We start from the raw sequence: 25,150 nt of genomic DNA on the forward strand, positions 1-25,150 counted from the left end.
CGAGCTGGAAGAGACCCACAAGGATCAGAGTCCAAGCCCTCACCCTGCACAGACACCCCAAAATCCCACCCTGTGCATCCCTGAGAGCATTGTCCAAACTCTCCTGGAGCTCTTGGGGCTGGGACCATTTCCTGAGGAGAAGACAGAACCCTCTGGGGGAAGAACATTTCCCAAAATCCAACCTAAACCTCTCTTGACACAGCTCCAGCCATTCCCGGGGTCCTGCCGCTGGTCCCCATAGAGATCAGTGCCTGTCCCTCCTCTTCCCCTCACGAAGTTCTACATTGCAATGAGGCCAGCCCCTTCCAGGCTGAACAAGCCCTCACGCTCCTCCTCCTCTGAGCACCAACACCTTATTAATATATCATTATCTATATATCAATATCACATATTTCAAAATATCATTTTTTAATATATTATTTATCGCCCTCGGGGGTGAGGCGGCACAACCCTCTCCCCCTCCACGCTGCGCCCGACGCTTCCCACAGCTCGCCGGCAGCTCGCACTCCGCTCGCCCTCGCCCAGCACCCTCCGTTCCCTTCTCCCGGCACTCCCCTGCCGGCGGCCGCGGCCGCTCCGCCTCCCCCGCGCCGTGCCGCGGTTGGCTGCGCCGGGGCCCTGCTGACACGTCCCGTCCCCGCCCGCCGCGCTGCCGCCGCCATTTTGTGGAGCGGCGGCCGGGAGGGAGGGAGGCACGGGCAGCCCCAGCGCCGTGCCCGCCATGCCGTCCGCGCCGCTCCGCGTGGCCGTGGTGTGCTCCAGCAACCAGAACCGCAGCATGGAGGCGCACAACATCCTCAGGTAACCGCTGCTGCCTGCTTCACCCCCCGTGCGGCCGGCGCTCCGCTGTCAGGGAGGCGCGGATGGATGGGGCCGTGCGGTGGGGCTCACGCCCGGCCCGGCAGGCCCGTGGTTGCGGGGCAGCACTTTGCCTTCACCCTGCCTTCATCCCGCTTGTACCCGCTTTTCACCTCGCTGCCACCCTGTTTGTACGCCCTTTTCACCCCCTTTTATCCGCTTTTTACCCCGTTTTTATCTCGTCCCCTCCGCGCCCCGCTCCAGGCCGCGGTGGGGTCCCGGCCCTTCCTGACGGAGCTGTGGCTGGAAACACGGGCCGGGCGCTTGGGTGGAGCCGGGCCTGTGTCTCGCCGTGTGGAAACTTAAATTTTCCCTTTTTTCCTGGGTTTTTTCCCCCTTTTTTTTTTTTTTTTTAATTCTTGAGTCCATCTGAAAGGGCCCCACAGGGAAGCCGGATAGAGACATAGAGACTCTTCCTCAGGAGCTGGAGTGATAGACAAGGTGTAATAGGTACAGAGTGAAAGAGGAGAAATTTAGGTTAGATGTTAGGAAAAATATTTTTTTAGGGTGGTGAGACGCTGGCCCAGGGAGATTGTGGCTGTCCCATTCCTGGTGGAGGGTCCAAGGCAAGGTTAGATGGGGCTTGGAGCATCCTGGGATGGTGGAAGGTGTCCCTGCCCATGGGTTGGGTTTTAAGGTCCGTTCCCACCCCTTAACACTGTGAAAACTGAGCCACTCTGTGCCCTGAAAGGGAACCCTTTCCTCTCACAGGAGAACCAGAACATTCGGTTCAGAGCGCTAAATGTCTTTGAGATTAGGAGTGTTAATCTGTTTAGCACTTCCACTGCTCTCAGTTTGGCTGCAGAGGTGAGGTGGGAGACTTGGGACAGACAGATGGACAGGAGAGACCTGATCTGCCTGAAATCGTGTCCCTGAATCTTCCCTTTGCACGGCAGGAACATGATAAGGATGTTTATTATTAAAGTTATGCAAAGAAACATTCACGTTAGAATTACACGTTGATGGCATAGTAAGCAAAACAACTGTGAGTAAGCTGTGTGCTACATGTAAATAAAAATAAAAGCTTTGAAAGGAATAAATAATAAAAGCATTTGGTCTGGCAGCCATCTTACTGTAACAGCATTTCATGCACTTCACGCTCACTCTTGGCATCGGATGTTATCTGTGAAAACAGGACATTGTTTTTCCTCTGAAAATGCTGGAACTGAGTTGGAATTGAAAGCTGAGCGTTAAGGATAAAGTTAAATTTACTTCTGATGTTTGGCCTTTTCCTTGCCCCGTGTTTTCGCAGAAATCAATCACTTCCGGTGGGACTGATGTTCCCCAAACGTGGCAGGGTGGTTTTTAAAAGTCTGTTCTCCCCGGAGATTTGAATTTAAAAGTAACAAAAACATTATTTAGAAAACGTTTCATTTTACTAACATCTTTTGTAGTTGCAGCACCAGTAGCATAAATGGCAAAGCAAAGGAAATAACAGCCCGTTTGCAGTAAACTTGAGGAAAATGTCTGAGTTGGCTCCAAGCCAGGCTGCCTCACCCCTTCAGGGCAGTGTGTTGCAATGCAGTTGGAAAGAACACATGATTAAAACAGGAAGAAGCTGAGAAATGACGAAATTTTCATGTCTTTTGTTAGTGGATGACAACACTTTAAACAACACAAATTCTGTGTGCTGCTGGAAAACAAAGTCTGGGGTCCAGCATTCAGCGTGTGCTTGAGTATTTTGTAATTAACCAAGTTTTAAACACTTTGTTCCAGTTTTCCACCAGAAGAAGCTGAAGAATTAGGAAATTTTAATGTATTTTGTTAGTGGATGAACAAGACTATAAAAGACACAAATTCTGTGTGCTGCTGGAAAACAGTCTGGGGTCCAGCATTCAGTTGTGCTTGAGTATTTTGTAATTAACCAAGTTTTAAACACTTTGTTCCAATTTTCCAGCAAAAGAAGCTGAGGAATTACAAAATTTTAAGGTATTTTGTTAGTGGATGACCAAGACTATAAAAGACACAAATTCTGTGTGCTGCTGGAAAACAAAACCTGGGGTCCAGCGTGTGCTTGCCTATTTTGTAATTAACCAAGTTTTAAACACTTTGTTGCAATTTTGCAGCAGAAGTCAGCCTGAAGGGCTGTCAGGAGTTTGTTGATGGAGTAAGAGCCATCACCACAGGGCCGAGGAAGCCGAGGGGAGCAGGAAGAGCAGCCAGAAAGCCACGGGCCCTCCTTGGAGCTGCCAGAGTGGCTGTGGGGAACCCCGCCCTGGGCCAGGTCTGGCTCGCCCTGCACTGTTTGATTTGCAGGCTCTGCTGGGGCGGGGTGAGGTGAGAAGCAGAGCAGGCCTGGCTGCTGAGCGAGCCCTGCTCAGCAATAACAAAAACATCCCTCTGTTGTAAGCACAAATCCACACCGCAGCTGCTGGGACAGAAATTCACTCTACCCCAGCCAGAACCAGCCCGGTCTCTCAGTGATTTTATATTTTATATTTTATATTTTGTCATAGAGCATGCAGACCCAGGTCACAGCTCTCCCTCAAAGGAGGAAGGAGGAGGGTGAATCTCTTCCAGCCAAGCTTTTTTTAAGCAGCAGTTTCCACATTTCTGCAAACACAAATCCACACCGCAGCTGCTGGGACAGAAATTCACTCTACCCCAGCCAACACCAGCTGGGTCTATCAGCGATTTTATATTTTGTCATAGAGCATGCAGACCCAGGTCACTTGTTCTCCCTCAAAGGAGGAAGGCAGAAGGGTGAATCTCTTCCAGCCAAGCTTTTTTTAAGCAGCAATTTCCACATTTCTGTTTGGTTGATTGTACCCTGATGGCTTTGGAAGGAAGTTACTGAGTTCAAGTTCTCTGTGTCACTTACTGGCAATAAAAAGTTCTAAAATGCTGATACACACTTCTGCCACACATCCCTTGGTTTAGAAAACCAACCTTCAGGAAATTCAAGAGTATGAACATGAGGTCTTAGTGGCAGAGAAATTAAAATATTGCAACCTTTGTAGCAAAAATGTAGTTTTCATATTGATGTTAAGACTTGCAGTCCAACATTGAGGTGTAAGAGAACTTAAATTGCTCCTGTGAAGTTGTTGGTATTCAAAGTGAGTTAACAGTGCTTTAGTCCTGCTGCTCAGCAGTGTGGGCTTGTTTTGGGGGGTGTTTTTTTAATATTGATTGGGTGGCATGAGATATTTTTTAAATAACCTACAGGGGTTGCTGGTTATTTTCCTGCTACCTCTTGTGGAAAGGGATGTGGTAAAGTTAATAATTTGTGCCCTGAAATCCTTCCCCACTCTGAGTGCAGTGGCACTGCAGGATTTATTACATTTGCTTTAATATTTAGCAATATTTCCTTCAGCTTTTGTGGAAAGGAACATACAATCAACTGAAAAGAAGATTTAATTAAATTCTATTTAATAAGAATTTGTGAGATCCACAAATAACACTGAAATAAAAGAAAGGTGTGGACAAAAGTTCCTGTCTGAAGCTGCACAAATTACTGTTATTTACTCTGCCAGAAGAAATGATAATAATAATTATTTCCAGTGGTCCCAGTCAGTGCAGTCCAGGTTGGTTTCTGATTTCAGAATTATTCTCAGTGAGCTCTGAGATCTTTGGGGGAAGTGCTCAGGGGCACTTGAGCCCCTCTTTGTGATGAGCTTGGGGTGAGCTCTGGGCACTGACTCTGGCCTTAAACTGGGGTTTATCCACATCAGCCTTAATGGCATTAACAGAAAGAACCCCCTGAAGGAAGGTCACTGTTAGCCTGTTAAAGGGTCAGCTCACATTCGCAGGAGACTGTCTGTCTGTCTGTCCTACCTTCATTTGGACAGTCTGTCTGTCTGTCCTACCTTCATTTGGACTGTCTGTCAGTCTGTCCTACTCTTCATTTGGACAGTCTGTCAGTCTGTCCTACCTTCATTTGGACAGTCTGTTTGTCCTACTCTTCATTTGGACAGTCTGTTTGTCTGTCCTACCTTCATTTAGACAGTCTGTCAGTCTGTCCTACCCTTCATTTAGACAGTCTGTTTGTCTGTCCTACCTTCATTTAGACAGTCTGTTTGTCTGTCCTACTCTTCATTTTTTCCCATCTTCTGGGTAGTTTCACCAGGTCAAACCCAAACCCATTGTCCTGTAGGAATTGTTCATTTTTACAGATTTGCCACATTTCCACAAACACCTGATGATTCCCTACACTGGATGTGCCCAGCAATTTTATAAAAGCTGAATAACATTTCATAAAAGCTCCTGACTAATTAATGGCTCTCTGCAGGCATTTTCCCTTTCCTGTGCCCCAGTTGTTGCAAGAAATGTTTTTAGAACATTTTATTGTACCTGGGGCATAAATAGTGGAAAAAATTGACACTACCACTCAGCAAGGTACAAAACATGAAATTCCATGTGAGGAACTCAAATTGCAGCTATTCAGGGAAGTAATTTAAATTTAATTTTAAATGGGTCATGGGCCTTCAAGGCACAAATTTTTGATGTGTTGAATGTCAAAGATTTCAGATTTGTTTTATATGAGATCATGCAAAAACTTCAGGGACATCTACAGCAACCAGAGGTGGAGGTTTTAATGTGTGTGATCCAAGCAGATCTGTTCCAAAGAGAAAGAAAATGAAACCATAGAAGAAAAGATCAAATTGAAACATGAATTTTTTAGCACTGCAATTTCTTCTGTACATATTATGTCTCTCTCCACGTCCAGTAGAAGCAGCAGAATCAAAACTTGAATCTGCAAGTATTGCAGGCAAAATAAATGAACAGTGACTCATAACTGCACCAGTTACATGTGATGGAGGGCTGGGAGGGACAGAAAAATTGCACTTTTTTCCACTTGTATCCATTCTCAGTCACCAGTCCTGCAGAAAGAAGCAAAAACCCCTCGTGTATTTTGTCTGTGTACAGAAACAGGCTCCTATAAATAGGTGCTGGAGGAAAAATGTGGGGAGCAAGAGAAGGGAAAGGAGGGGCTGTGCTCCTGTAGGAGGAGCTGCAGGAAACCAAGTGTTGGTGCTTGCGGAGCTGTGTCTGAGGCTGGGGCAGGAGGTGATCACAGTCTGTGCCCTGAAGCATTTGGGGTCACTTTGGGGACACCTCTGAAGGCAAAGTGACAGTTTGGGGTCGGTGTTTTCTGCTGAGTTTCCCTGGATGTGCAGGCCAGGGAGCCTGGGGCCAGCTCTGCCCTGGGCCCCAGTTGTGCTCACTGCCCTCAGAGCAAAGCACTGCACATCTGGGGTTGTTTCTGGGGCTGGGGGTGCTCACTTGATTTGTGTTTCAGCATTGTTCACTCCATTCAGGCTCTGCTAAAATCATTCAAGCTGGAATTGAATAAAAACCAGATTAACTCCTGGTCTGGCTGTTTCAAGCTATGTTGTCATTACAGACCCAAATGGTGATAGCAACACTAATTTACCATGTAACTTTGTCCATTAGACCACCAGGAAAATCTCTTTTTTCTCCCATTATTCCATAGATTGCTGTGTTTTTTAATAATACTGAAGGAGGTTTTGAGGTTTGAGTGTCTCAGTTAATCAGCAAGAACATTTTGGCATTGCTCCTAAGGACAAGCAGGTTCCTGCCTCTTTTTAAACAATAAACAAGTAGTTGTTCATAAGAATGGAATGAAGTAATCCCTGCTTTAGCCAAGAGTTACAGAGAGCACTTGTGTAAAGGTAATTGCACTGCATGGTTTTCAGGGGCAGGCACACAAATGTCTGTCCTGGGCTAATTAAATTACACTTTGGGCAACAAAGTGAGAAGAATAATGCAGTTAGGCCAAGAGTCTCAGCAGGACACTGAAGTATTGCTCAGTAGTGCAGTTATTTATTTGTATCAAGAGAGAACCATCTTTGTCTGTGTTGTCATGAATACTGAAGGGATTTGTTGCAAATCCAGGATGCAAAAGGAAAGCACAAAAGGAAAGCACAAAAGGAAAGCACAAATGACATTTACAAATAGCTCTGTACCATAATTGTAAGGATATTCCTGTCAAATAGAGGTGCTTCCCTTGAAATAGTGTGTGAGTTCAGATTGTGACTGCAAGGAAAGTACACATTGGGAACTCCAGGCAGCTTGGTTGCTCAACTGCTGCTGGCTGAGGTGTTTTTAAGGTTCACTCTAATATTTGTCAGCACTTGAATCTCCAAGTCCATGCAGTCTCACTGTCTCCTCCCCCTCCCTTGTGTCTTTCAGCAAACGAGGATTCAGCGTCCGATCCTTTGGCACAGGGACTCACGTGAAACTGCCAGGACCAGCCCCGGACAAGCCAAATGTTTATGACTTCAAAACAACATATGATCAGATGTACAATGATCTGCTTAGGAAAGACAAAGAACTGTATCCCTGTGGCACGGCCTCTTTAAAAAATCCACTGTGGTTCATCCTTGAAAGGTGTAATTCATTAGTTGGCATTAAGAATCTCTTAGAGTTGCTTGCCTGGCGAACTTTAAATGATTTTAAGTTTATAGGAGGTTTTTTTGTTTTTGTTTTTTTTTTTTAAACAGTGGGCCTCTAATGCTCCCTTGTAAATTGTTACACACATCCCAAATGCTCTTTTGTAGTGTGTTACCATGTTTAGCTCTTGAATGATCACATCAGTACCCTCAGATTGTCCATTGCCTCCCCTGCACTGTGGATCCTTCTCAGTGCAAAGACTGTCCTGAGTGTGGATTGGGAAGAGCGACCACCTCGACTTTAATGTTGTATTTAGCTCAGACAAACTGCCAGGTAAGGCTTACAGAATACTTTCTCTGGGAGAGAGGATGCCTTTCATTAAAGAGCTCACCCTTCTCACTGAGGATTTTGTGATATGTGATTTGCTCTGTGCACCGAGGAAAAATAACTCAGTAGTTGGTTATAAAGAATGGACAGAAGAGGGCCCAGTAACATTTAATCCTGGAGAGCAAAGGTGATCAGGGCTAGGCACACTACTAAAAATGTCCCAGCTGCATTATTTTAAAGTACCTGCCTTTAAAGTTGATTTTTTAAAATAAGAAAACCCACAAACAAAACTTGGGGAACTCATTCTAGATGTTTTTTCAACAAGGATCCTTTTAAATGTAGGATGTGGTCTTAATATATCACATGCGATGTGCTGGTTTATTTGATTCTTTTTTTTTATCCCTCTGCCTATAGAGAAAAGGAAAATCTTGCAAACCCATCTTAATGAGGTATGCCATATCCATATCCTGATTAAAAGAACTGCTTAAAAGAAAATCCCTTGAACTGAGAATTAATTTTAACAAGCACCAACGACTTGAGATTTCCTTTTTGAATTCTTCACTGCTGCTGTGCTGAATATGGCAGTACTTAAGAAAAACCAAAAGAACAGGAAGCCAACCTGTTCCCCCCTCTGAGCATGATTTGGAGGCACCATCGTGGTTCTGCCCCATGCTTTGCTGTGTTCCCCAAATATCTTTGCAGTGGAACAGTTAAACCTTTGCTCAGGATAAAGGAGCTTTAAACAAAAGCCACTGCAAGGGAAATAGGGCAACAGCAAATACCTCTGTGACTTTGCTTTTTTGATTCTCAGATGATTTAAGGTTTTCAGACTGAAGACTGGCAGCACAGAAAGTAACTCCATTTCCAGAAGTGGGTTTTGAGGGTAAAGATTTTAACCAAAACCACACCTGCTCTCATCAGCGAGTTGTGCAAGAGATTTTTGTGTCCCAGGGGCTCTCAGTTCTGTTGGGTGAGCATAACTTCAGAGAGGGGATGGGAATTACCTGTGGGCTTGGAGTGGGGTTGGGATGGGGGTACAAAAGGAGGGGTGGTTCCATATGACTGAGCTGATTATTCTGTTTCCCAGCCTTGCTTTCATCATCTGTGCTCGGAAATTTTGAGTCTTGCTGCCAACACTCTCTGCTTGTTCCCACGTTCCAGTGAGGAGACACCTGAGGTTTGAGTGCTCTCCTTGCTCAGGGACACTGTGCCTGTGAGGGAGCATCCTCTGCCCAAATAAACAACCCCCAGCTTCAGAAAGCTGTGGCCTCCAGCCAAAACTGAGCTGCTGGACCTCACTCAGAGCAAGGTTAGAGAGAAGAGATCACTGAGCCTCTGCTGCTCACTTGTGAGGAGGGGCAACAACAGTTGAAAAGCCACTCTGCAGAGATTAAAAGCACCTTCATTGCAGTTAATTAGGGAAATACAGAGCACAGCCTCTCATACCTTGAAGGCATATGTTGAATTTCAGCAGCACAGGAATAGGGGATTAATGGAGCCAGGAATACAGATTCAGTTGAGTAGGTGGTTACAGTAGATCTGAAATGGAAGCACTTCAAAGCCTTTTAAGATGTGGCAGTTAAAACTTAGAGTTAAAATAAGTATCAGCATCTCCCATTGAGTTTTTAGAATGTAGCATTTCAATTCCCTGAGCCTTAGTTGAGGACTGCCCCAAAACCATTTAATAATGTTCTGAATGTTGCTTTTTAAAACATTCCTCTGTTATTTCTAGGACAACAATAGAGAATTCTGCCTGTAATTTGAGGAAGGCACAGCCATGGTCTGTAGTTCTCATCCACCACCTTGTATGTAGCATTTCAGTTCCCTGAGCCCCAATCAAGGACTGCCCCAAAACCATTTAAGATTCTGAATGTTGCTTTTTAAAACATTCCTCTGTTATTTCTAGGACAACAATAGAGAATTCTGCTCCTGGTTTGAGCAAGGCACAGCCATGGTCTGTAGTTCTCATCCACCACCTTGTATTGCATTTGTAACCCACCTTTCCCACAACAGGATTATTTGTCCTTATTATTATTTGCCCCTTACAACTCTCTGAAGAGGTTTGAGGACTTAATTCTAATTCTGTGGTGGTGACCTTAAAGCTGAAACAAAAATAGAGCAAAACTGCTGGTGAGCTTTGCCTTCAAGTGAAGGCAGAAATTAGTCAAGAGTGAAACTTGCTAAACAGTTTAAATTTGAACTCAGTTTAAATCTTCATCAGCAGTTGATGTTGTGCCCAGGGATAGGAGCTGCTCAAGTGGAAATTTGGCCAGAATTCTGCAGGAATTGCTCCTGGGTTCTTGAGCAATGTGAGTAACTCCATGGCTGATTCCTTTCCTTTGCTCAGCACTGCTGTGTCTGTGACCCTCACATTAAAGCTGATTTTCACAGATGGGGGGGAGTATTTTTAATTAGGATTTCTAGGCAGCCTGCACTTACCCTGCAATCTTGGCCTCCTACTCTGCTCCTGACATTTTTTTACCTCCTCTCTTAATTTGTCCTTCCTAACTTCAGACAGGATTCCAGTTTTAGCTCCTTAGCTCCACGAGGTTATAACATTGAGGGGAGGGTGGAAAACGTGTCCTTAAGAAGTCCCTAAAGCTGCTTCAGTTAGGAGGAAAATTCCAGAAATGAAGAAGAACTCTGTGCATCTGCCTTGAAGCCATTGATTCTTTTCTGTCCAAAAAACCCCAAAAAGTAGTGCTGATCTTGGTGATGGGATCTGGCTCTAACTCTGGGAGCTCCTGTTGAAGTTGGATGCCCATGTGATATTTTATGTATAGCTCAGTCTTGAGGAGTACCTGACCCAAATTCTGCTTCAGGTAAGCTCTTCATGCATGTCTTTATCTTAACATTTTCATCTGGTTTTTCTTCATGGATTTTGAACTGCTAAGCACTTGTCAGCTTCTCTCCTGAGCTGTCATTCCAGGGGGGCTGTGTCTCTGGAAGCCACTTTGGAATGTTTCATTGTAGATCTGTTGAGGGATTTTTTTTTCTATATTTTTTGGCTAAATTTGGATATTTTCTTCTCCATTTTTTTTTTTAAGCCTAACCTTGCAATAGTTAAAAATAGTTAAAATCATGGCCTGGGTGTCAATGGCAAAACTTCTTCCAAAAGCAGAGCAGTACAAGTCTCATTTTCTTCCTTACCATGTCTTACAAAGCACTTCAGTGCTCCAAGAAATAGAGAGAAGGGATGAGGGTGGAAAGAAGTGTTTAAACTGGATTTAAAGAGGCTTCTGAGAGGCACATTTCTGCAAATCAACATGCTTCCAGCCACAGGCTGCATTCCAATCCCTTTTGCTCCGTGAAGGGTTGTAAAATGCTTCACAAAATCTTGGTCCTTTCAAAGGCAGCAAATTTTCAGCGCTTCTTCATCTGCCTTCTGATCACACTGCCTTTAATCTTGGCTTCATTCGCGTTAAAAAGGAAATACATCAAATTATTAATAATAGATGAGCTGGAGATCTATTATTTAAATACTGTTTGAGCTGTGGCACGTGGCAGAAACTCCAGACTCAGATGTAACAGCAAATGCTTTTCACCAACATAAAGCACTCTCTGCCATCCTGTCTCTTCTGGGTGCTCTGAAGGGTTTGTTCCTTATCCAAGGTGAGTCCAAACATGCTCTGAGGAATTGTGACTGGAGGATCCAGTCTGAGGCTGATGACTTCTGGAAAATCCATTTAGAGCTGCAGTGATTTCATTCTTTGGCACTTTCATCCCAGTTTGAGGGAGGGAGCGAGGTGACAGTCGATGCTTCTTGCCTTGAAGTTCCCTCCCATGAACACAAAACTTCTGTGCCAACATTAGGGATGCTTATGCTTCTCTTTTCTTTATTCCAAACCAATTCCCATTTTCATTTCAAGTGTAATTCCTTAGACTGGCATTGATGGCAGGCCAGGAATGTTTCCTGCACAGCTCACCCAGAGTGCTGCATTCTCTGCAGGCTCCTGCTGCCAAGTGGCCCTGTTGTCTGTTGTTTGTATTCTCAGGTTTCCCAAATGTGCTCAATTAAATGGTTTTTAATCGATTTAGGGTTTGTGCTTTGCTCTGTCTGAGGTACCTTCAGCTGTAACTGGGAATTCTGAGTTTCACAGCACAAGGGTGGCAGCACCAGAGGCAGTTTGGGAATGATGGTGCAAGCTCCTGTTTCATTCATCCTTTCCCTCAGATTTCTCCTCAAAACACTTCCACCCTCCCAGTCCTGCATCTGCTGCTCCTCTCTGGAACCTGGCCCAGCTTCCCAGAGCTGAGGGAGCAGCCCCAGGTCCTGTGTGACCCCTGAGCCCTCACCTGCTGCCCCTTGGAGTCACTGCAGCAGTGACATCTCCGTGTCACCTCTGCCAGGTGATCAAACACTGGATCCCAGCAATCCAAACTCTTGAATGCAGCAGTGACATCTCTGTGTCATCTCTGCCAGGTGATCAAACACTCTGGATCCCAGCAATCCAAACTCTTGAATGCAGCAGTGACATCTCCGTGTCACTGCCAGGTGATCAAACTCTGGATCCCAGCAATCCAAACTCTTGAATGCAGCAGTGACATCTCCGTGTCACCTCTGCCAGGTGATCAAACTCTGGATCCCAACAATCCAAACTCTTGAATGCAGCAGTGACATCTCTGTGTCAGCACTGCCAGGTGATCAAACTCTGGATCCCAGCAATCCAAACTCTTGAATGCAGCAGTGACATCTCTGTGTCATCTCTGCCAGGTGATCAAACACTGGATCCCAACAATCCAAACTCTTGAATGCAGCAGTGACATCTCCGTGTCACCACTGCCAGGTGATCAAACTCTGGATCCCAGCAATCCAAACTCTTGAATGCAGCAGTGACATCTCCGTGTCACCACTGCCAGGTGATCAAACTCTGGATCCCAGCAATCCAAACTCTTGAATGCAGCAGTGACATCTCCGTGTCACCACTGCCAGGTGATCAAACACTGGATCCCAGCAATCCCATCCAAACTCTTGAATGCAGCAGTGACATCTCCGTGTCACCTCTGCCAGGTGATCATACTGGATCCCAGCAATCCAAACTCTTGAATGCAGCAGTGACATCTCTGTGTCAGCACTGCCAGGTGATCAAACACTGGATCCCAGCAATCCAAACTCTTGAATGCAGCAGTGACATCTCTGTGTCACCTCTGCCAGGTGATCAAACTCTGGATCCCAGCAATCCAAACCCAACTCCTCTTGAATTTGCACTTGGATGAGGTGCAGGCTCAGCTGTTTGATGGCACAGTCAGACACAGTGCCACATCCTCGAGTCATCTTGTCACCCTTGTCATTCTGCAGTGCATCTGTGACATCCCTGCTCCTCTCTTTGCCAGTGCCCTTGGCCATTACTGCTTCTCTTTCCCCTCTGGCAGCTGGATCTGTCCATTCTCACCCCAAATACAGCTTGAGGTGCTCAGCACTGATAAATTCTTGTCTGGCACTTGAGCTCAGGGCTAAATTCAAGGTATTTTCTGCCTTCACTGATGTGTGGGGACAGACCCCTCACCTTTGGGCTCAGCCAGGCTGGGCTGCCATGTGGTTATTTATATTTGTTGTTATTTATATTTATGGTTATTTAGATTTGAACCAGCTCCTAGGAGCAGTTGGATTTATCCTTGCAGCTCGTGGATTTCAGATGCTGGGTGCTTGTCCCTCATTAGGAAAAACAATGCAGGTTTTTTGCAGCATTTTGCACAAATGGTGCAGAAATGTCATGGAGCCCAGCTTAGCATCTTCCTGATCGTTTTGGATGGCATGTTCTACAATCCCAGACTGGTTTGGGTTGGAGGGGACTTTAAAGCTCATCCTGTGCCATGGGCAGGGACATCTCCCACTGTCCCACGTCGCTCCAAGCCCCATCCAGCCTGGCCTGGAACAGCTCCAGGGGCAGCCACAGCTTCTCTGGGAAACCTGTGCAGGGCCTCCCCACCCTCCCAGGGAGGAATTTTTCCTAATATCCCACCTCACCCTGCTCTGTTTCCATTTGAATCCAATAGAATGGTTCAGCACTAAGACTTTATTAATTTAAGGACTCGTGCAAATCTCTGGTTTGTCCTAAAGTGCAGTTTCAGTTCCAAAGGACAGGCATTGTATTAGGAATTTTTTCTTAATATCCCATCTTATCTTGCTCTGTTTCCACTTGAATCCAATAGAATGGTTCAGCTTAAGACTTTATCAGGTTAAAGAAAAGCAGAAGAATTGTGAAAATACCTGGTTTGTTCCAAACTGCAGTTTCAGTTCCAAAGGACAAGAATTGTGTTAGGGTTTTTTTCTTAATATCCCACCTCACCCTGCTCTGTTCCCATTTGAATCCAATAGAATGGTTCAGCACTAAGACTCTATTGATTTAAGGACCAACAAAAGTTGTGCACAATCTCTGGTTCATTCTAAACTACCCAGTTTCAATTCCAAAGGACACTGCATTAGGAATTTTTTTCTGATTTCTGCTCTGTTTCTATTTCAATCCAATAGAATGGTTCAGCATTAAGGCTTCATTAATTTAAGGACCAACAAAAGACTTGGGAGTTCTCTCTGCTCTGTTGCAGACTGCCCAGTTTCCATTCCCGAGCACAGGCAGCGTTCCCTGGGTGTGGAGTGAAGGCAGCCCTGCAGCCATAACCAGTGTGCCTGGAAAGTGGAATTTGTGGTGCCTGTGCCCATTCCAGGCTTTCATTCCCTCCAAAAGGAGCTGATTCTGAAGGTGGAAGTTGCTTGGGCAGCCTCACCCCCCTCACACATTTCACTTTAGGCAACATCAAGTTCTAGACAAACTCTAACACAAGGTGTTCTGTTTATAATGCAGATACTAACAAATAAAAAAAGATTATTTGGAAAAGAGACCTTCAAATGCCACTCATGCTCTGGTGAGAAGCACTCTGCTCTGCTCTGCTTTTCCCAAAGAAGAAATGCAGTTTTTGAGGAAATAATCAGATTTATTTGAAGATGTAGAAGCTTTGGGTGCCTGCCATTACTTTAAAGTTTATTTTTTTCCCCCTAACATGGTTGTGTACATGTTAGCAAATATCATTTGCCCAGTTAGGTTTAATAAATTGGCTTTTATATTTTCAGGAATGGCCTGGGTTGGAAGGGACCTTAAATATCATCTCATTCCACCCCTGTCCATGGCAGGAGCAGCTGCACAGAGCAGGATGCTCAGAGCTTCACCCAGCCTGCCCTTGGGCCTTCAAGGGATGGGAGTTTTAAATCTATATAATTCATAGATTCATCTGTATCATTAATTTCTGTACCCCAACACTCCCAGCTCAAATCACTTGTGAGCTTCAGCTTCACATGGGAGTTAAAAGGAAATGCCTGGATCAGTGAGATCATTTTTCTTTAATCCTACAGGATAGAGACTTGAATCTCTTGGCCATCTCTAGGCTGGTGCTCATGGCTAAAAGTGATTTTTGGGTCAGTGACAAATAATGATAAAATTTGGAGGGGTGAGGAAGGGGTGCTTACCCAGATGTCTGGAGCAGGGACCCATCCATTGGATGGTAAAGGCATTTCTGGTGCCCGTGACAGGAATTTTAAATTCGGGTAGTGAAAGCAGTGAAAACTTTAGGGATTTAGCTAAACACATTTTTATTTTTTTATTTTTTACAATAAATCTTCATCACTAGTGTGGGATAACCTGAGCTCAAAGGGGAGCATGCACAGTGAGTACCAGAAATTCTCCATGAGAATGACCAGCAATGCTGTGCCTGTTGGAAAAACCCAATTTTGTGCTGCAACATCCTTTTATATCAAACCTTCCCACTGCTGAGCCTTCTGCCTGAATTCCAGCTCACTGTGGGCCTGTTCAGCACAGTTATTCTGCTAAAGGTGAAATCTGAATTGCACTCTGTCAGAATGTGCTGGGTTTACTCTGCCAAGAGCTTCCAGTGGGTGAAGGGAAATGCAGGCGAGTTCTGGTGTCCTCAGCATGGCAGGGCTACAAAATGTGGCAGGGCAGAAAATCAGGGAAAATTCAGTCCTGGAAAGAGCAGGGATGCACAGGAAAGGGAGAGTGGAGTTAAAATCTGTTGGGAGCAAAGCAGAGCCTGACTTCAATGAGCCAACACCTGCCAATGTGGTGGAAACCATTCATAAATTGTTGTATCTGCATTTACCTGGGCTCTCAAAGAGCAAAAAAAAATTGGATTATTTATTATTCCTTGGAATAAAAACTTTGAAAATAATAAAAACAAGACATTTAAAATTAGTAAAATAATAAATTTATTAATCATTTAAAAATTATTTAAAATCTCTCATTTACCTGAGCTCCCAAAGAGCAAAAAGTTGAAATGACCCAAAACCTGCCAATGTGGTGGAAACCATTCATAAATTGTTGTATCTGCATTTACCTGGGCTCTCAAAGAGCAAAAAAAAATTGGATTATTTATTATTCCTTGGAATAAAAACTTTGAAAATAATAAAAACAAGACATTTAAAATTAGTAAAATAATAAATTTATTAATCATTTAAAAATAATTTAAAATCTCTCATTTACCTGAGCTCTCAAAGAGAAAAAAAAATGCATTATTTATTATTCCTTGGAATAAAAGCTTTAAAAATAATAAAAAGACATTTAAAATTAGTAAAATAATACATTTATTAATAATTTAAAAATAATTTTAAAATTATTTAAAATCTCTCATTTACCTGAGCTCCCAAAGAGCAAAAAGTTGAAATGACCCAAAACCTGCCAACGTGGTGGAAACCATTCATAAATTGTTGTATCTGCATTTACCTGGGCTCTCAAAGAGCAAAAAAAAAAAAAAGATTATTTATTATTCCTTGGAATAAAAACTTTAAAAATAATAAAAACAAGACATTTAAAATTAGTAAAATAATAAATTTATTAATAATTTAAAAATAATTTTAAAATAATTTAAAATCTCTCATTTACCTGAGCTCTCAAAGAGCAAAAAAAAAAGGATTATTTATTATTCCTTGGGATAACAATTAATAATAAATAATAAAACAAATAAATTTTTAAATAGTAAATTAATAAATTTATTAATAATTTTAAAATTATTTTAAAATTATTTAAAATCTCTCATTTACCTGAGCTCTCAAAGAGCAAAAAAAAAAAGGATTATTTATTATTCCTTGGAATAAAAACTTTAAAAATAATAAAAACAAGACATTTAAAATTAGTAAAATAATAAATTTATTAATAATTTAAAAATAATTTTAAAATAATTTAAAATCTCTCATTTACCTGAGCTCTCAAAGAGCAAAAAAAAAAGGATTATTTATTATTCCTTGGGATAACAATTAATAATAAATAATAAAACAAATAAATTTTTAAATAGTAAATTAATAAATTTATTAATAATTTTAAAATTATTTTAAAATTATTTAAAATCTCTCATTTACCTGAGCTCTCAAAGAGCAAAAAAAAAAAGGATTATTTATTATTCCTTGGAATAAAAACTTTAAAAATAATAAAAACAAGACATTTAAAATTAGTAAAATAATAAATTTATTAATCATTTAAAAATAATTTAAAATCTCTCATTTACCTGAGCTCCCAAAGAGCAAAAAGTTGAAATGACCCAAAACCTGCCAATGTGGTGGAAACCATTCATAAATTGTTGTATCTGCATTTACCTGGGCTCTCAAAGAGCAAAAAAAAATTGGATTATTTATTATTCCTTGGAATAAAAACTTTGAAAATAATAAAAACAATACATTTAAAATTAGTAAAATAATAAATTTATTAATCATTTAAAAATAATTTAAAATCTCTCATTTACCTGAGCTCTCAAAGAGCAAAAAAAAAAGGATTATTTATTATTCCTTGGAAAAGTAAATTTAATAAATAATAAACCAAATAAATTTTAAGTAGCAAATTAACAAATTTATTAATAATTTAATAAATAATAAGTGATAAATTTAATAAATAATAAATTCCTTGGAATAATAAGAATGTGCAGAGCCTTCCTGCACATGAATAATGTGCACACCCCCCCCCTTTTCCTGGCTTTTTCCAGGTAAAAAAGATCTCAGGCAACCAAATAGGAAAGCACCATAAACCTTCACTGCTTCTCTCAGTCTCCTTTTATAGGCAGATGGACCCTTGGAAAAAAAAATAAAAAATAAAACCTAAAAAATAGCTGTAAGTTGGCAGCAGAGAGCTGGGCTGGGAACAGAAATCTTGTGTGGGTTTGGGAATCTGCGTAATTCTGTCTCCAGGCTCCCTCAGGAAAGCGAGGGGACGGATGCCAGCAACGTTTTATCCTAGAAAGGAAAGAAGAGAACCCAGAGAAGTGTGGGGGATGTTGTGGATTTTATTTTTTGCCCCCCTCTTGAACTGCGGTGATGTAGAAATGAGGAGTGCAGAGCTCCCCTCCCAGCTGGGCGGGCAGATGTTGGCATCTTTTGGAAATGGCAGATATTTCGGAGATGGCATTTTGAAAATGCACTCGTTTTCCTGCTCTGCAAATAACCAGAAGGCTGAGATGGCTCCATCCAAGTGTTTCTTATTTTTTATTTTATTTTTTTTTTCCCAAACATGACAAAACCCCAGGAAAATTCCCAGGGGTGCTGGTGTGCAATTGCTGCTGGTGAGAGCTTTGGGCTGTAAAGGACAATTCCTTAAGAAAATAAGGAGAAATCTTTGGGGAAAAAAAGAGTAAAAAAAGGCTTGGGAGTGAAGTGGGGAAAAGCAATGCAGCAGAAGTCAGGCTAATTGACAAGATTTAATTGTGATAAACATCCCAGCACTCAGTCAGGGCTGCAAAATTGAAATTATGAGGAGTTGAAGTGCAGTGAGGCAGACACAGAGGAACTGAATCTGTTTCCAACATGAAGCAGACTCTTGTAGGTAGAAAATTTTAATATAAATTAAACACTTGAAGGATTTAAGAGCTTTGGAGGGTGTTTGCTTGAACAGGAGCTCTGTGAGCACACAGGTGAACATCTGGGCAGCAGAATTTGAGCTCCTGCTAAAAGGAAGGCAGGAAATTGTTTGTCCTTTGTTATAAAAATAGCAGGAATGGTTTCTGAAAAGAAATACCTGTCTGTCACCTTTTCAGCCAGGAAATAAGCCCAGATGACCTCTTACATATTGCTACAAATACTGGAAATTGTTTTATTCTCAGAATTGTTATCTCAAGAAATTACAGGCTGTTATCCTCAGTGCTACATTGTAAAAATCATCTCCTCAGATGGCTAAAAATACAGCTGAAAAACAAGAATGTCAAGTCAGGCAGAGATGCATCCCCTTCCAGGCTTTCTCAATCCAAATTTCCCCCTCAGACTTTCCCTTCAGAGGGTGTTTGGTTTCACTCCAGCCAGCAGCTCTATGTGACAGCCAGGCCTGGAGTGCTCCCAAAGGAAGTGCAGTCCCAGAAAGGGGCAAAGCAGTGGGATTAGAGAGCCCTGCCTGAGAAAGGGGCTCCAGGATGTCAAATCAGGGCCTCAAGGTGACAGCAGCAGCATAAATTTAGCTCCCAAGCAGCATCACAGATTCCTTTCGCACAGTGATGAGGCTCTGACAGGCACAAAATCTGTTTTTCTTCATTCCTCCCTATGTATGCAGCTCAGGATATTTTTATGGGATGTGCTGCTGTGGTTTCTTTGGGTTCCTTTGGAATTTCACTTGCAGAAATCCACAGAATTACAGAAATCCACATTTCCAGGTAGGGCTTTGTGCAGGTGGCACCTGAAACACCTCAGGGTGGCCTTGGGAGGGTGAGGAGCAGTGGCTGGGAGGAATGTGGGACATCTGCTCACAGAACAGCACAGGCCAGGAAGTTTTTCTTTAAAAAAAAATTTCTTAAATTTCTTAAAATTTCTTTAAAAAAAGGTTTGGGGGGTTACATATTTATGGATATAAAAATAATTTCCCAAGAGAGCCTTTTAAAGCTGTAAAAAGCAGCTGCAAGATGGGGGTCACACCTTAAGAATTTCTTTAGTGGTCACCGATTTGTAGATTTGCCAACAAAATCTTTTATTTTAAAGACAAATGAATAATTGACCTTGTGCTGCTCATTTGCTCAAAACCATGACTTTTCCTTCAAGTAAAGATACTTAACTCAAGCAACTTCAGATACACACAGAATGGAATTTTACACATGTTGGACAGAAATAAGAGAATCAAGCCACGGCCAGAAAGATTCCAGAACTGCAAAGACGTTTTTGATTTGATCCTAACGTGTGAAGAAAGAGTCTATGATCAAGTAGTAGAAGGTAAGGAGCTTGAACTGATAAATCAAATTAATTTTGGGGGTTTTTTCCCCCCTCTTCCTTGAAAAAATCTGGAAACCTCCAGGAGCTGCAGTTGTTGATGGAGATTTATTGACAGAAGTGATCGTTGTCCCCAGAGGTGCTGGCAGCTCCTCAGAGTGCGTGTGCACAGCAGGGAAATGCAGAGAAATTCCATGTTTGGTTTGGAAATGCTCGTGGATCTCAGAAACTGAGCAAACTGGGGATGAGCTGATGGAAAAACAGATGGGAGCTGCCCTCCCTGCAGGATTCCCAAGCAGTTCATCCCCATGAAACACCTCCTGGGCAGTGGAGGGAAGCACAGGCAGCAGCTAATTAAAGTTAACGAGAGGGTTTAATTATCACAGTGCTGGAAACATGGGAATGACCTCCCAAAGAAATGTAAAAAACACAAACTCCTGCTCTGTGTTTATCCAAGCAGGTTTTACATATCCAGGTACATCATGATTGCCTGGCCCCACTTTGTGTTCTAATTACAGTGGGTTATAATTAGCTGAGCTGCCCAATTATCCTCTTTAATTGGGGTGGTGGGCTCTGAGATGGGTCAGGGGGTTCTTTGAGGAGGAAGTAAGAAGTCTTCCTCATGGTTCTGTTATTCTTAGAAGCCAGGTGTATTTATGGTTCCTGCTCTTTTACAATATTTCATATACTGGAAAATCCATCTTCCTGCTCTTCTCCATTATTCCATGTCCTGTAAAATCCACGTTCCTGCTCTTTTACAATATTTCATATTCTGAAAAATCCACGTTCCTGCTCTTTTACAATATTTCATATTCTGTAAAATCCATGGTCCTGCTCTTTATAACACTTCATGTCCTTAAAATCCACGGTCCTGCTCTTTTCCATTATTCCATGTCCTGTAAAATCCATGTTTCAGTGCTTTTTTTTTTAAAAATGAGCAGTTAAAACATTCCAGGTGAGGAAGCCCAAAATCCTTCTTGACTTTTGGGATTCTTGATCTTTAAAGATTGTCAGAGTAAGAGGAGCAATAAATTCATTTGAGCAGGGAAAATAAACTGCCACGAGCATTTCACAAATCTGAGTTCATAGGTTTTCAAAATCCACCTCTTGTTTTTTGAAAGAAAAGGGATTATTAAGACAATAATATATTTTATAGATTATATAATATATAAAATATATTATATGTAAAATATAATATAGAATATAATATACACAATATTATATGATTGTGAATATAATATAATATAATATAATATAATATAATATAATATAATATAATATAATATAATATAATATAATATAATATAATATAATATAATATAATATTATATTATATTATATTATATTATATTATATTATATTATATTTATGATATAATATGATATGATATAATATAATATGATATATTCATATATATTATAAATTATATTTTAAAATATCTACCAAAATATATATTTGTTAATTAAAATTATTTTTATGTTTATAAAATCATATAAAATAAATAATAATATATAGTGAAATATTTTAATAGAAATATCCATACAGTATATTTGTATTTATGAAATATGTAATATACAATATAAAATATAAAAATAATATAAATATATAGAAGTTGTTATTATTAAGAAAATATGAAATAAATTCTAAAAAATACTTTGGAAAATTGGATTGTGACAACACCTATGTATTTTTAAAAATCTTATTACTAATTTACTACTTATTACTTTTTTTTGTGTAAGATACGACCCCGTCCCACCCCAAGTTTTGCTTTGTTTTGTCCAGATTTGAACTCCAGGGAGCAGGAGACGTGTCAGCCAGTGCATGTCATCAACGTGGACATCCAGGACAACCACGAGGAGGCCACGCTGGGGGCCTTCCTCATCTGTGAGCTCTGCCAGTGTGTGAGTACAGCAGAGCCTCCAGGGCTGGGGCTGCCCCCATGGCCTGTGCTGTGCTCCAGGAAACCCCTGCAATGTGCAGGTGTTCCACTAAAATCTCTGTCAAAATGCAAATTTCCACATTCTCCTGGCTTGTGTTTGTGGGGTTCCCAGACAAAGGCAGGAATGATGAATCTGACTCCAATTCTGGAGCTGCCACCAATGGCCTGTGCTTGTGTTCCAGGAAACCCCTGCAATGTGCAGTTGTTCCATTAAAATCCACGTCAAAATGCAAATTTCCACATTCTCCTGGCTTGTGTTTGTGGGGTTCCCAGACAAAGGCAGGAATGATGAATCTGACTCCAATTCTGGAGCTGCCACCAATGGCCTGTGCTTGTGCTCCAGAAAATCCCTGCATTTTGAGGTTGTTCCATTAAAATCCACGTCAAAATGCAAATTTCCACATTCTCCTGGCTTTGTGGGGTTCCCAGATAAAGCCAGGAGAATGTGGATGATGAATCTGACTCCAATTCTGGAGCTGCCACCAATGGCCTTTGCTTGTGCTCCAGAAAATCCCTGCATTTTGCAGTTGTTCCATTAAAATCCACGTCAAAATGCAAATTTCCACATTCTCCTGGCTTGTGTTTGTGGGGTTCCCAGCCTTCAGGACTTCACTGCTGCTCAGTAAAGTCCAGAGACTGGACAGCTATAGAGTGGACAGTAATATTCACCTGAAAAACATGTTTGATCATTTGGGAATCTCAATAAAATCAGAATATCTGTGCCTTTGGGAATGATCAATAAAATCAGAATGTCTGTTCTGTAAAAACAGAATCTGTTCTATAAAAACAGAATGTTTGATCATTTGGGAATTATCAATAAAATCAGAATATCTGTGCCTTTGGGAATCTCAGTAATAACAGAATATCTGTGCCTTTGGGAATGGTCAATAAAACCAGGATATCTGTGCCTTTGGGAAATCTCAATAAAATCAGAAATTTGGCAGTGCTGGGGATCTCAATAAAGTGCAGTAGAGCCCAGCTGGGTGCAGCCTGCCCAGTGAGATTTCCCAGCAAACCCCAAAATTGGGATTATTGGAGTTTTCTGACCATCAAACCCTTGGAGTTTGCTTGCTCAGACTTTTTTTCTCTTCCAGATCCAGCACACAGAAGACATGGAAAATGAAATAGATGAGCTGTTACAGGAATTTGAAGAGAAAAGTGGAAGGACTTTTCTTCATACTGTCTGCTTTTATTAAAGCACCTCTGTCTCTTAGGCCTTAACCCAGATGAGGGGAGCATGTGTTTCAAGTTCTGATTATACTGTACTTTGGAAAATGAATATTGATCTTTTTTGTTTGTTTGTTTGTTTGTTTAAAAACTCCTTTTCAGTGTCTTTTTTTTTTTGTTGTTTTTTTTCAGGTATTCTGTCACAGGTAGGCAGAGATACTGGTTGGGCTTGTACATATAAAATTAAAATTATACACAAAAGCCACCTATTTAAAAATTCAAATCAAGTTTTTCTTTAAATCCTACTTTAATTATTACAAGTAGGTTTTTAATTATAAAGAGAATGTTTCTTGAATATAAGTTTATAATGTATTTTTCCAGCCTTTGGATTTATTTGATTTATTATATTTCAGTTGTGCTCTTTTTTTTTATTTTATTTTATTTCAATGTGACAGAATGGCTGAACTCTGTGAGGATGTGAATGGAACAATGAAAAAACTGAATATCTGTATATTATTAGCTATAAAGTTGGAAGCATCGAATAAAAATGAAAAAACCTTTAAGTTTGTCTCATTTCAGAATAGAAACTGAGGAAGTGTGGCTGTTCTTTTTGGGGTAAAACATGGAATATTTGGGTGAGGTGAATGAGACTGTGAGGCTTTAACTGGATTTAGGGAACTGGGGGCAAACTCCTGTCAATAGAAATAATTTAAAGGTGTGATTAGGTGGCATCACAGTAATGATTATTATTATTATCACAGTTAATCAGAATAATTAATTAATTGTGATATAATATATATATAATTTTTATATATAAATAATTTTAAATAATTTACATTTCTATAACTTATATACGACATACAATTTATAAAATATATAAAAATATAAATTTATATTATACAATAAATAGAATATATAAAGTTTTTATCTATTATATTCAATTTATATAATATATAGAAGATAATAAATATATTTATATATTATATAGAGATAAGATATACATTATATTAATATATGCTAAAATTATAATAAATAATAGAAAAATATATCATAACATGATAAAATAATTTTATACAGTTATAGAAATTATAATAAATAATTAAAATTATAAGAACTAACATTAAATAACAAGTATAATATTAATTGGGATTAACACAACAATCACAATAATTAATTATGATAATGATGCTTATAATTCTAATATTTTATAAAAGTCCTTCTTGGCAGCTGCAGCTGCTGAGGTTTGAGTGGAGCCCTCAATGAAACCTCTGCGCTCCTGGGGCTTGGCTGTGCTCTCTGCTCTGAAACTCAGCCTGTGCCAGCTCCGAGCCTTCCTGGCCTCTCTCCAAATGGGTCACGGCATCACAGTTGGGTTTGGGAATCTTTAATAACCCAAAGTTCCCTGTGCTGGGGGTTTTTTGGGCTGTTTTATCGTTAAAACAGGAATTCTGCCCAGGGGTGGGAGTTGGAGCAGCAGTTGTGATGAGGTTTGCAGAGTTTGTTTTCCTGGTCCTGTCCTGGCTCCAAATGGGTCACTGCATCAAATTCATTTGTTAAACTTTTTATCATTATTTGGCTCCTGTGAATCTTTAATAACCCAGAATTTCCTGTGCTGCGTTTTTTGGGATGTTAAAAACACTTCAAGCAGGAATTCTGCCCAGGGATGGGTGTTGAAGCAGCAGTTGTGATGAGGTTTGCAGTTTCTTTTCCTGGTCCTGTCCTGTCTCCAGATCGGTCACTGCATCATATTTGGGGTTGGGAATGTGTAATAATCTGAATTACCTGTGCTGGGGTTTTTGGGCTATTTAATAGTTAAAACGGGAATTCTGCAAGGGGATGGGACCTGGATCAGCAGCTTTGGTGAGGTTTCAGAGTTTGTTTTCCAGGTTCTGTCCCATCTCCAGAGGGGTCGTGGGTCACTGCATCCTATCTGGGACCCGGGCACCCCTCAGGGTGAGTGAGGGTGCTGGTGACAGCTTGGGGCTGAGCAGGAGCCACAGGCAGGGCGGGGGTGCTGCTAATTGTTAATTAGAAACGAGATTAATAAACCCGTTGTGGTTAGGAGGGAGTTTAACAAGCCCGTTGTTAATTAGGAACGAGTTTAACAAACCCATTGTGGGGGCAGCTCAGGTGTGAACGTCCCTGGCTCACAGCAGCTGCGGCAGCACCACTCGGGCCACGACCAGGCTGGAGTTTGTCACTGTCAGGGATGTTTGGGATCTTTTAGCAGCCAGGACTGATCAGGACAGGGATGTTTGGGATCCCCAAAAGCCAGGAATGATCAGGACAAGGATGTTTGGGATCCCCAGCAGCCAGAATTGATCAGG

At 41.3% G+C, this 25,150-nt stretch overlaps 1 protein-coding gene across 1 annotated transcript; it reads left to right on the forward strand.

Moving 5' to 3' along the window:
- Positions 1-649: 649 nt before the first annotated feature.
- On the forward strand, positions 650-23,386 carry SSU72 (SSU72 homolog, RNA polymerase II CTD phosphatase). Its single transcript, XM_066563943.1, has 5 exons — positions 650-801; positions 7,012-7,155; positions 19,581-19,720; positions 21,500-21,618; positions 22,751-23,386. Exons 1-5 carry the CDS (start codon positions 722-724, stop codon positions 22,850-22,852), a joined length of 585 nt encoding a protein of 194 aa, XP_066420040.1. The 5' UTR covers positions 650-721; the 3' UTR covers positions 22,853-23,386.
- The last annotated feature ends 1,764 nt before the right edge of the window (positions 23,387-25,150 follow it).

Source organism: Molothrus aeneus, chromosome 21 (genome assembly GCF_037042795.1).
Source record: "Molothrus aeneus isolate 106 chromosome 21, BPBGC_Maene_1.0, whole genome shotgun sequence".
Classification (NCBI taxonomy): Eukaryota; Metazoa; Chordata; class Aves; order Passeriformes; family Icteridae; genus Molothrus; species Molothrus aeneus.

What these genes read in the sequence shown, in the direction of transcription:
- SSU72 (XM_066563943.1), top strand. Translation starts at nt 722, where the DNA reads ATGCCGTCCGCGCCGCTCCGCGTGGCCGTGGTGTGCTCCAGCAACCAG. An exon ending in GAGGCGCACAACATCCTCAG is followed by an intron (nt 802 to 7,011) that starts GTAACCGCTGCT and finishes TGTGTCTTTCAG; the next exon opens with CAAACGAGGATTCAGCGTCC. An exon ending in CTTAGGAAAGACAAAGAACT is followed by an intron (nt 7,156 to 19,580) that starts GTATCCCTGTGG and finishes AAGCAACTTCAG; the next exon opens with ATACACACAGAATGGAATTT.